The 13,028-nt window shown below is 39.7% G+C and overlaps 1 protein-coding gene across 19 annotated transcripts in view; it reads right to left on the bottom strand.

Moving 5' to 3' along the window:
* DMD (dystrophin) overlaps positions 1-13,028 on the bottom strand; it is a 1,007,484-nt gene that overhangs the window by 45,539 nt on the left and 948,917 nt on the right. For all 19 annotated transcript variants that reach the window (XM_021408144.1, XM_021408061.1, XM_021408111.1 and 16 more), the window contains 2 exons: positions 10,963-11,048; positions 8,272-8,429 (listed from right to left, as the gene is read on the bottom strand). In XM_021408144.1, the coding sequence (XP_021263819.1) occupies positions 8,272-8,429; positions 10,963-11,048 (244 nt within the window). The remainder of the gene's footprint in view (positions 1-8,271; positions 8,430-10,962; positions 11,049-13,028) is intronic.

Here is a 13,028-nt window from a genome sequence, read left to right as displayed (position 1 = left end):
GGGTATTAGTCGACGCTCGGCTGAACATGAGCCAGCAGTGTGCCCAGGTGGCCAAGAAGGCCAATGGCATCCTGGCTTGTATCAGAAATAGTGTTGCCAGTAGGAGTAGGGAAGTCATTCTCCCTCTGTACTCAGCCCTAGTGAGGCCCCACCTCGAGTACTGTGTCCAGTTTTGGGCCCCTTACTGCAAAAAAGACATTGAGGCCCTGGAGCGTGTTCAGAGGAGGGCGACGAAGCTGGTGAGGGGTCTGGAGCACAGGCCTTATGAGGAGAGGCTGAGGGAGCTGGGATTGTTCAGTCTGGAGAAGAGGAGGCTCAGGGGAGACCTTATCGCTCTCTATAACTACCTGAAGGGAGGTTGTACTGAGCTGGGGGTCAGCCTCTTCTCTCTTGTAACTAGTGACAGGACGAGGGGGAATGGCCTCAAGTTGTGCCAGGGGAGATTTAGGCTGGACATTAGGAAACACTACTTTTCTGAAAGAGTGGTCAGGCGCTGGAATGGGCTGCCCAGGGAGGTGGTTGAATCACCATCCCTGGAGGTGTTCAAGAAACATTTAGATATAGCGCTGGGAGACATAGTTTAGTGGGGTTGGTGGTGGTAGGTGGATGGTTGGACTAGGTGATCTGGTAGGTCTTTTCCAACCTAGCTCATTCTATGATTCTATGATTCTATACCTCCTGCTTTTGTCTCTTTACCAAGAGCAAAAGAATCCATTCGAACTTTGTGGCAGTGCTATTTCTCTGTTTTCTTCCCATCATATCCTAAAATAGGGCAATTACTTCATGTATGAGTTAGACAGTAACTCTGAAGAACAAACCAGATTTCCATCACACCTGGCACTGTGCAAACACCAAGACCATGCATAGTTCCTGCTTCTCAACACGTAGAGCATGGAACAAGGAAGAGTAAACAGACAAGAGACACAAAGCAATGGGACAACAGTGATCAGCACAGGCAGAGGTCACACCACGCTGGCAGACAAGCCACTGCAGACAATATTGAGGAATAAGGACAAACAGCTTCAGAAGGGATTTAAAAGAAAACAGTGAAATGAGTGTGAATTTCTATGGGGAAATTCTCTCCACTGCGTAGGACTGAATAAAACAAGCACAGAACTGGTTATCTGAGAATTTGGAGCCAGGTTCCAACCCTGAAAGAGATGACGGATCAGGTGGAAATAGCAAAGGGCTCCCTCTGATAGGAAGACATGAGGGAGGAGAAGGAGCCTGCACAGAGAACAGCAAACGTGATGAAGAAGGACACCATCCTGCTCCATTTCTGCAAACCACTTTAATGTGTTATCTCAAATTCTTTGATACATGTCCTTCTTTCCTTCCAACAGAAACTGTGTATTTATAAACTAAATATGTTTTAATCCTCTGGTTTCCTTCTTTTTTTTTTATCCTCTGTGCATTTAAACACTGTCCTCTGCAAGCCAATCTTTTAGATTTAAAGTTTTACAAGGCAAAGACTCCATCTGTGATTCCAAATCTATTTGAAGCACTTCAATAAACAGTAAGCATTAATGTATCATGAGCATGGATGACAATGGATGGGGGATTGAGTGCTGCTTTCTTCTTAATGCTTGCTCAGTTACTTTTCTGATTTCTCATGAAATATGAGTTTAGTATGACCTACCTGAAACCTTCACTTTTATTCAACTAAACAACAGTGCTAACAACAAAGTTTGGGAAAATTTTACACTGCAGATCTAAACGGAAGAGAGCTATAGGGGAGCTATAGGGAAAATCAATTTTTTTTTTTTTTAAGATAACACTGTTTATAATCTTTGCAAATAAATTAACTGATCAATACTTGCAGAGTGAGAATAATGCAAAGTCTCCAGGACCAAACTCCCAACCACAAGAAAGAAATGAAAAAACGCAGAATGTCTCCTGAATAATGTACTGTATTAATATTGACTTAAAATGCTGCTGCAATATTTTAATTAGAAATATATACATATATATTGTTAGGGTTTTCTTACTGGCGTGCCTACGTATCTCCAGTTATTCAGATAAAGTCCCCCAGTGTTCTCCCACCAAAAAAACCCAGCATCAAAAACAGAGAGAAAAACAAAACAGTACAGTGAAATCCAGGCAATGCTGGCAAGAGAATTTGTTCAGAGGAGTGAATACCACCTTCCACTGAAGGTCATCAATGAATTCAAGAAAATAAAGTTAGTTCTAGAACTCCCTTAAGACAGAGAGGTATTTATGAAATACAATAATTTATATGCCCATTTCCACTTGGCAGCTACGACAACAAAGGGGCTGGGGAGTCATTTTCTGCAGCTCATTCAGTATGCCAGCATCCACCAGAACTACACTGGCAAACCTTTTCTCCGCCTGGCAAGCTAAGCTTAAAACGCAAAGGTCCTCTAAATCTCTAATATTTTACGAGTATCTCTTTAATATTCCATTTCTAATAGGAAAACATGAAGTGTATTGAAATGCTGCAGTGCGAGCTGCAGACAGAATAAAAATGAGCAGCTCAAAGCACTACTCTACACTTGTAGTTGCCTTAAATTTGCAAGGAAAAATGCTGCAGTGATGATAGACTTTCTGTAACTCCCAAAGATCTATTTTAATTTTGCAGTCACTGTCAACTGCCAGCGGTCCCAATGGTTGCCTACCCAGGGCTCCGCACCCCGTCTGCACAAAACTTGTGCTCAGAGAGATTAGGAGCATTAAAATGTATCAGAACTGGTTCCGAATTATACTACATGAAGATTTAAAGACACGTGGAGAAAAGCTGGTCAGGGTCAGATGGTAGAGGACAGGCAGTTCTCAGCTGTTCCCTGAGCTGCTATTACAATTTTTTTAATAATCTCTAAATCCAGTAAAGGCGGCAGCTGACAATTTTACATAAGGGAAAGTCTGAATTCATGCAGTACGTATCTGAACCAACAAGAGCGAGCTGTAAAGAATATTAATGGTTCTTCTCTTGAACACATTTCTGTGGAACTCCCAATTTTTATGGTAATAACAGAATGAATCATAAAGTAAAATTCATAAAGCCCTTTCCAGCTTACAAGTAACAATTTGTTATCGGGTACATTCAAATTCATCATATTTCACAGATCTGTTTTTCCGTATTTATTCTGCAGAAACAAAGGGGGAATGGGAGGTGTTGGCATCTTTATGTAATGCTTAGGAGTCGGATGTTTCTAGGTTTTTTATTTCCTTCTCATATTCCAGCTAGTATTTTTAAAATTACTCTGTACTGTATGAACTTCATCTATGCACAATGTGAAATACGCTCCAAAATACAGTCATGATGTTACATGAAAAATGCAGTATGTTTTCAGACAGTCAGACAACATAGCATCCATTTCTGGTAACATTTTTGAGGAATTACATTCTGCTTAGCTGCAGGGCAAGGAACTAACTGGAAATAATTTAATGTTATTAATTTAACAGTGTTTTCCATATAGAATAGAAAGCTTTACATTAATATAAGTACTACTTTGGACAAACTCAAACTGAGGAATGGGATTCCTGTGACTTGTTAAAGCTTAAAAATGCAGAGCAAGCCATAAATAGAAGCCCTGTCTCACAGGGTTTAGAGTTAGATGAAACCCTGTTGAACCTCATCTTCCACTTTTAAACAGTTCTTCCCCAATATGTCTGTGCTCTCCCCATTGCTAGCTGGCAAGAAAACACAAGTCAAGAGCCCATAGTTTCTGAGACTAGCACTGGTTCATAGGCAACAAAGGGAGGATTATTACAAAGGTAACACAGGGTGATGCAAACTGCTTAAATCTGCCTGACTCTTGGAGCGAATGCTTAAGATCATTTATTTTATCCCTTACATTATACTTACTCCACTCCACTCAATGTTTTTAGTGTTGCAGCTAAGACTAATAGAACAAAAAACTAAGAATGCAGAAGTGCCTTAGCATACAGATTTGTATCTTACACACTTAAAAAACATCATCTTCTTACTCCTCGCCTCCCATAAACTAAATCACTTTAAAATAGCTCTTTGAATCAGTTCACTTGTAGGACTCTTCAAGAGTGCCTCCCAAAGTCAAACATGGGTTCACAAAATCCTACTGAAATAAAACCAGAGCTGCTGTTCTGTGATACAGCATAGCAGCTTGAGGAAGGAGATTTGCTAGTTCCCCGTGGGCCAGTTCTCCTGAGCCAAAAGCAGAAGAAACATCCTACAAATAGAAACTAGGGCTGTCTGAATCTCATGAGATTTGAGTCCCTCAACAGTTACACTGCATCTCTCCATTATTTCCATACAGACCTCCACACAACTATACATAGTTATTTCTACGCGTTATGGATACTTCCTATATATTAAAAAAATAAATGGAAAGAGGAACAATTAAAAATCCAGCCCTCATAAAACAACTGTCCAACTAATTCAAATCAGTGCACATACTGCTAAACCCATTGGCAGGGTCCTGGCCAGGGTCTGGACTTCCCAAAGTCCTTCTAAAAGGGGTAACAGGCCTGTATTTTGACTTTCATTTGTCTGAGTAAATACACTGTATTTGGATGTTCAGTTAAGTGATTGTAAAAACCCTGCTGTCTACTGCTGATCTTCACTGATTGAAAGCAAACCTAGAAACTAAGACTACACAACAGAGTATTAAAATACTTTCATCTGTCAAAGTGAAAAGAAACAAGGTCTGAAATACAGATATTTACTGCTCCTTAGCTTCACCTCTACCAGTTTTTCATATAAAGAACCCTATTTTGAGTACATCCTTGGAAAAAAATATACTTGTAATAGATTATAGCCAAGAACCAAATGTCGAGCAAGAGACACTTTCATCTGTCTCTGTTTTCACCTCACATTTCTTCTATGTCCCAGTGTCTCAGTAAAGCATACAAGGTGGTGATGTGAATACCTAGGTCCTATCTCTGTTATGCAAGGGGGCATTTAATAGTTTTGCATTGTGATTAAAACACAATGCTTTTATTGGTCTCTTAACCAATAAAAATTCACTATCCTACTTACTTAAAAAATGTACCCATCACCAATCTGGAAGGCAAGTGCTTTCACCCCATAGTAACACTGAACTCCCTCAATTTTGTCATGGATCTATGGACTACTTGTACACAATCTGAGCCCAGGCAGTACATACTCTTCAAATAGTCCTTACACCAAACTCACACTCTCACCAAAAACACTTTCTTCAAAATCACACAACATACATTGCACCCCATCTCTGAACCACAGTAACAGCCCTGCCCTCCCCAAGTGCTCCCAAGGACTCGCACTACAGACCCTGACCTGAGGAGATCTCCCCAGCTCTGGCTGAAGAGAAAACAGCCCCTTTTCCTGAGACATCCCCTTTTCCACTGCTGCTGTCTATGCCAGAAGAAGCTGTTGCCAGGGCACCCAACCCAAGGGGCCTGGCAGAGAGATTTCTGAAGCGCATTTCTGCCACAGACTCTGATGCGACTGCAATTTATTGCTGGCTTATCAACACCAGCACAACAAAATAAGAGTAAAAATCTAAGAAGATGACATTCCTCTCCGTGGGTGAGCAGAGAAAGATTTAAAACAGTTCATATACAGTAACATAAACCTACTTTTAAAACCTGAATTATCTCACTCAAGTGAAGGAAGGGGGTGAAGATGGCTGTGTGAGGTCACGCATGAAGTGCCTGCCAAAAGCACCACAGGGAAGCACAGCTGAAACCAGCCCAGGATCAGGAAACCCAGAAGGGGAAAGCCCTGAAAACCTATGCCTGCACCTTCTTTGTGTTCATTCTCCCCTCCCACCACAGGAAGCTGAGCATGTATCAGAAGACAGAAAAAGGGAACAGCTGGGAGAGGTGGCAGGCCATGTCCCAGTGGGCTGAGATGACCGCCCCACAGGGAGCCCTGCGCAGTCCTCCTCGGCCACCCAGCCCCCACACTGTTCCTCTCAGGAGTTCCCTTCCTAAGGCACTGTCGCCGCACAGCATCTCCTACGCAGAAAGCATTTCTCTGCTGTCCTCTCCCCTCCTCCTGGAAATGTCTTACCTCTCCGCATTTCTACTCCTGGCTGCTTTTTTTCATGTCTCATCCTAATCTATCTTTTAGTCTCCTTCATTACTATTATCCATGCTGCTATTCTTACCATTGCTCCTGTCAGGTGGCCCTTCAACCTGGGCCGTACTTTTCCACTCCGTGGTCCCTTCTCCCTCCCTATGCTCCTCTCCTTCGGACTCTACCTGTCTCCTATTTTCCCTCTTTTCCCCTCTCAAACCTTCTTAGAAGACTGCCTTTGCTGCTGCAAACCAGGTCAGAACTCACCCTCCTACTCTGCAAGTTAAAACTGAGGCTTCACCTGCAGGAGGAAGAGAGGATACAATTTCTTTTAATAAAATAAGAAAAAATAACTTGTTTTTAGTGGAGGAAAGAAGAGAAAACCTCAGATTTTCCAGCATTCTGATTTATGACCATGTGGAAGTTCAGCTAAACTTCTAGAAATGCTGGCAACCGGATGTGATGCTCCACTGAGCCAGTTGACTTCTCCTCAGTTGTAATAAAGACAATTTTGCTATTCCATTTTATTCAAATAATCATTTACTTCAAGTCCTCCTCCTGTTTTATAAACCACTGCTTTTGTGTGTCTCAACAACACAAATTTTATTGTTTTCTTCCTAATATAAACACACAGATTGTTATCCCTTTTACAGAAAAATACATTGTTTTTGTTAGATTCCAAAGTCACTTTCTTTATCGGTTTTTAAACACCATTTTTTAAGTGTGGTTGCTATTCTCTTGGGAAAACAATAGGATCTGGTAGTTCCTAATTTCCTACGAAGGTCACTTGCTCAAAACAGCTTTTGGCATACAGACTCTCATCGTGGATTTGCTGCAGCACCATTTTGCATCTGAAAGCCTCATGCAGAACTCTTCAGGAGCCTTGAAAGCCATTGCAGGGTTTAACCTATCTATCAAAGTTACTATGCATAGTGTATCAGCTTGGGTTATCCACCTAGAATACAGCCCTAAGATGTATTAATTTGGAAATGGCATCAAATATGGACTTGAATTTTTTAAGGTCAAGACACAAATTATGGAAATGAAAAAATATGAATCCTATAGAATCAGACAAAAGAAGTTTGGAAAAAAAAAAGTGAACATCCCATCACAACTTGAAGTTCCTGTTCATTTTAGAATTAGATTGTTTCTACAGTCACTCTGTGTATGAAGATTATTATCAACTATTAATATTCATTGGAAAAAAAATTGCTGTTTATTGCTTGTTACGCAACTGAACTACTACCTAATGAAACTTAAGCAGTAGGCAAAGAAACAAGCAAACAACTTCCCCTGCCCCCATCCAACCGAAAAAAATCCCCAAGGGACAGTTAGGGGATTGAACAAAGGCGTTTCCTCTACTGTAATGTAGAAGATGCATTTAGAGTTATCAAAGACCATACATTAACTCCCATCTACTACCATTTCATTAAGTAGCTGTCTTACTCTTTTGCATTTTCCTGTTAGTTAGCAGAAAGATGAATAATTCCCTTAACTCTCTTCCTCCTCAGATTAAATAATTTACAAGTGTGAAAAAGAGCCTGCAGTTGGCTATGTATTCCTCAACAGATAAGGAAGAAATTCTTTCAGAATTCTGTCAGTACGAAAAACGGTGCTACCCATTCAAACAATGAAAAAAAGCTCATAAAGCACTCCTCAGTCCTAGAAAGCACTTCAGTCAGTCATGTTTTCACATCCCTCTGCTGAGCACACAGCTGCCATTGGCATGTATATGCACAAAAATTAGTTTAAACAATGCTGTTCATCTATATGGTGAAATAAATAAATGGCGACCTACTGCTGGCAGAAGAAAATTGTAAAGGCAGGAACTGCCACAGCAAAGACTTCCACTGCCTGTAGGATTTGGTTACAATGCAGGCCCTGATGACGATTACCTGCTCTCCAGATAGCAACAGAAGCTTTAAGAACCAGGCTGGATGGGGCTTTGAGCAACCTGCTCTAGTGGGAGGTGTACAGGCCATTGCAGGGGGTTGGAAGTGGATGATCTTTAAGGTCTGTTCCAACCCAAACCACTCTATAGTCCCGTGCTAACTCAGGCTTCTTCCATCACTGCCACATTTCTAGCAAAGACAGTGCCTACAAAGAAGCGGTGTAATTCATAGCCAACTTGTCAAAGAAATAAACCAGTGAATACCATTAAGCAAATCCTCAGTATCCTATTCCTCCAGATTTTCAGTCCTCTTCAATATGGGAAGGCTAGCTGGAAAGGAGATATCTAACAGAACATTAATGGAGAGCAAAGACGAACTTACAAACTGGAAGCAGCTTCTGACACTCGGTTCGATGTTGCTGCCCCCAAATGAAGCGACCTCCCCCAGCTGCCGCGGGATCTGGATGGAGTCGTGCAGCAGCAGCCCCAGCCGGCGCTGGTCGCAGAAGCCAGTGGAGCTCGCCACCTGTTTGAACAGGTCTGGAGAAACAGAAAGGACACCGAGGCTGAAACACCACAATGGGGACACAGAAAATAGGGATGAAATGTGCAGCATTTCATAGGGGTAAATGGCCTTGATGGACACAAACACAAATGTATTGGTAGTTTGGCTGCTTTTCTTCCCACAAACACTGCTTCTAATTTCAACACTAATAAGTGTTAAATTTTAGAGGCAATATTCCCTTGTACCCATGAAAAAAAGCCATTCTATCACAGTGCCTGTGTCATTACCAACAACAGCAGCTGTGATTCTGTAATAGAGTCAAATAAACATCAGGATCTTTGATTCAGATCAATGTAAAAGTTCTAGAAATAATCAGCTCTTAGCAATAAATGTACAACTCAGAATCCAATTATCTTTCAGATGAGATGATCTGAAATGCAAGAACTCCTAACTTTAGTATAATATAATCTTCTAATACAGGTGTATTTCTAAAATGAAAGAAAAACATCACAGTACGACAGAACCTGGAGTGCACTGGGAACATTAGTATCATATCAAGTTTTCATTTTTGATGTGAAATGTCACTTTAAGTCATGTGCTATTACTGCATCATGCTAGGAAATGATCTTTACAGGACAGAATTATCCTTTCATAAGCCAAATTTAATTTAGTGGGAATTAGTTATACTATGTATACAATGAGGATGTTTTAGAGTTTGTAACAAGAAAAATCAGGTTAGCATTAGCTGAAATATTTATTCGGTCATATCTCAGATGATAATACATGACCTGAATAAGTTATGCTTATTTTTCAAAGAAAGAAAGAAGAAAAAGAATGAAAAGAGCAAGGAAGGAAGGAAGGAAGGAAGGAAGGAATCACTAGAAAAAAAGAAATCCTTTTTTGTAGCCTTAATATATCACCTGACAAGAGGGATACAATCACAAAGGTGATTCAGCACTGTTCAAGATAACTTTCCCAGAGTAGCACTGACATCCATTTTCTTTCAAAAGAATAAAGGAAGGGATAGAGAAAGGATTACTTTTCAATTACAAGTTTCACTTTTACCAAGACTAGTTATATGACACATAATTAACATGGGGAAAGACTCTTCTTCATAACCTCTGCAAGTCTAAAGAATTCTGCTCTTTGAGAACCACCAATTCTCTGCTACACAAACGCTGAAAAATCTTTAAGGGGTGCAACTCATCATATAAATGCAGCAATACTAACAGCAACTACACTATGTCTTCGGCACGAATGGTGAAGCCAGACCACAACCTGGCAGAGATTATTCCTTCCTCTCCCACAAGCTATTCAGCTTTGAATTTCCCTCATCAATAAAACACTGTGCTCTGCAACATCAAAAGGGAGTTATGCATTACCATGTCTACACACTACAGGAGACTACAACATATGAATAAAAGTTTTTCTTTATAACTGATAATTCTCAACGGAACATCATTTTAAAAAATACCTGTATTATTTTTCTTTAAAGATTCTCTGAATACATTTTCACAACACATGTAAAGATCTGAACTGTGACATCCACAGTGATTGCCCTATAATCTGATCCAGTTACACATACATATACATAATTTGTACAACAGATTGTTTTAGGACAGTTTGTTTTTACTTTAGTTTTCTTCAACCTTCATAAGTAGAATAATAAAATAATAATCATTGATGAAGAACTGCTGTGGAACAAAATCTGAAGGAGAGGGCTTTTTCAAAGCTCATACAAGTGTTATCGTATAATTTAACCAGTAAGTTACTCTTGAGAAATGCCCTTATCAGTAGATCTTTTCTGGATCCCTGCCTCACTAATAAGCTGATTCATTAGTCAGTTGAAACTAAAACTTCAAGTGGAATTTTTTCGAGTAGTACAGGATTTGACCCATTAAAATATGCAAAATTCCACCATGCCTTTAATATTTACTTAAAAGTAACAACTATATTTAAATATAAGATATTTAATAAGACTCTGATCACACTGTGGAAAATATTTTGAAAAGATAACATATTTCAAAACACTGTAATACAAGATGTCCTGTGGATCAATACTCCCTTTTTACTGGCTTTTTCATCTCACTGTTTACACATTTTTTCTCTCTGCTGTGGTATGGCAAAAGAATTCTAGCACCCTTTTAGGCAAAAGCATTAAATTTCAGTGTTTGCATTTTTCCAACTGTGTGGACGTGCATTTCTGTGTATGAATGTGTGCTAAACTAGTGGTCCCCAAAGTGAAATGTATGTACACCAGCGGGTGTGCAAATCCTTTCGGGTATTGAAAGAAAACATTTTTGTACTGTTAATAAATTAGATAAAACTTGTGTGTATTTCATCTTTATCTCATCTTTTTTTAATTTCTGTTTTTGTGCATGCTTTGTAATGTACATAGTATAGTAGTACACTTGTACAGATAGTTTATAAATACATATGCTCAGTGCATGCTCAGTGATCAAGAAAGTTTGGAGACCACTGTGCTGAACTACCTAAAACTACGGTGAACAAGTAGGAGAAATAAAACATAATATAAACTGAAAAATATAAAGAATTATATTGACTTACATCTATACTTATCTTCCAGGTGTGCTTTACAAAGGGATACAACACCAGTTTTGAAAGATAAAACACGGATCCTTCCGGTTCGACCCCTAAAAGAAAAGAAATATTGGCTGATAACATAATCCATTCATGTAACAACCTGTTGGCTATTACAAAGTTTAACATAGTACTGCAGTCTTGTTAAATGAAGTCACACAAAGAACCATTCTGCATGGCATACACTGGCCTGCTATCACATATGCAGGAAACTGAATGTAAAATATACAGGTGGTTCCATGGGCATAGCTAAACCAAACTGTGCACTTTTACCAGTTCAACCACAAACAGTCTCATGCAGAAATAATGACAGATATTGACAGAGGCACTAAGTAAGATGTTCAGGTGGTTTACTAAGCTTGCCTAAAAATAAGGAGAATGGAGGCAGGTTGTACACTTGAGTCAGTAACGTAACAGTGATTTCTGAGCTCCTTTCCCCTGGCTTCCCCTAAGACTTATATTTCACATAACATTACAAATACATAATGCCTATTGCAAATGAGACATACACAACACAGTAAGCTAACATCCAGACTCAACTTTTGGAAACACAGATTTCTCAACAATTTTGAAGTGCCAATAAGAACACCACTGAAAATACATTTAGTCATGTACAGGCATGCCATACCCATGCACTAGGCTGTACTATTTAGCCAGAATGCATGCCTTCTTTTCAATCCTACCAAAGCACTGCAAGAGTCAACAGTGCTCATTTACCTATGCTTGTTCCCTGCAACACCTATAGAAGTACAGTCAGAAGATGGTGAACAAAGCAGAACTCAGAATCGGTAGCCTTTTTTTAAGTATCTTGTGCATTTCACCATGAATAAGCATTTGCTGTTTACCTGCGCTTTCCTCACTCTGCTCCTTTTACTCCTCTCCCTCAAACCTTTTCCAAATTAATTATCATCTATGCCCTCAGAAATTCCTGCTGATGAACACCAGGCTCATGCAAATTATATAGGAGAAGAATGTAGAATGATTATTTCCCTGCAAGGCATATTAAATTGGAACCTGCACGAACCGTGAGTTGTTCAGTTCACTCTACTCCCCTCCCAAGTCAAACCAGTAATTTAGCATGCTACTGCAAATGAGCATGAGTGACTGATCAATTAAAACAAATCTGAAACGTGCTGGATTTGCAGAGCTGTGTCCATAATTAGATCAGTCATTGGCAGTGAATCTGATTAGTATCTTTACAAATGACAGTTTTCAATTATAAGAGTAAAAATTCAGTATATTGAATTAAATGTCTCCAGTGCTACTATGCACTTCAGTTGATCTCTTCCTATTAAGTTTACAATGAAAGCTAAACACAAGTAACCCCAAGGTCATCTCTCTACCAGCATAATTCAAACTTGAATTTCAGCAAAACAGCTAGGAGCTTTCCTCACGCATAAAACAACTGTGTTTCATCGAGTCCTGCAATATACAATTCCCTAGCATACCTACGGAATTGCCTGGAGGCAGCCAATTATAATTTCTAATGCTGTACTTTCAGCAGAGCGCTACATAACGAAAGCTAGGCTGGACACAGCAAATCTAAACTGGATGGTCCATCTTAGGAGCAGCCTGGGAAATGACTTTCATTTCCCTCTCTGCCACCAGCGTGGCAGATCTGGATTAACATCCCCTGGGTGTCCTTTTTGTTTTTCACCAGCTGGATATCTTTATATATATGTAATTTGTATTAGATGATAACTCAAAACTGAACCGGAGTTCAGCAAAACCCAAAGCAGATTAAAGAAATAAAGCTTAGCAGTTAAATGAGTATAGCCCCACTCCCTACTACCGGTACACTGCACAAAAATATAATGTAATCTGCGTAATCCACTTCACAGGATTCTACAGTTGCTGCAGATGGTGATGTAAGCAACTGCCTTATCAGAGGTGATTGTGCAGGAAGAGATTGTGTACTTCTTTTGTGTGAAGGTGATCACTGAAGTTTCAGGGCTGTGATAAAGGATGGATGGAAGAATGGTGTTATGGAACTTCACTACAGTTCAAAATGGCAGAGGAATACAGCAACTGTT

Source organism: Numida meleagris, chromosome 1 (genome assembly GCF_002078875.1).
Source record: "Numida meleagris isolate 19003 breed g44 Domestic line chromosome 1, NumMel1.0, whole genome shotgun sequence".
Taxonomy (NCBI): Eukaryota; Metazoa; Chordata; class Aves; order Galliformes; family Numididae; genus Numida; species Numida meleagris.
This window is presented reverse-complemented; position numbering and strand designations above follow the sequence as displayed.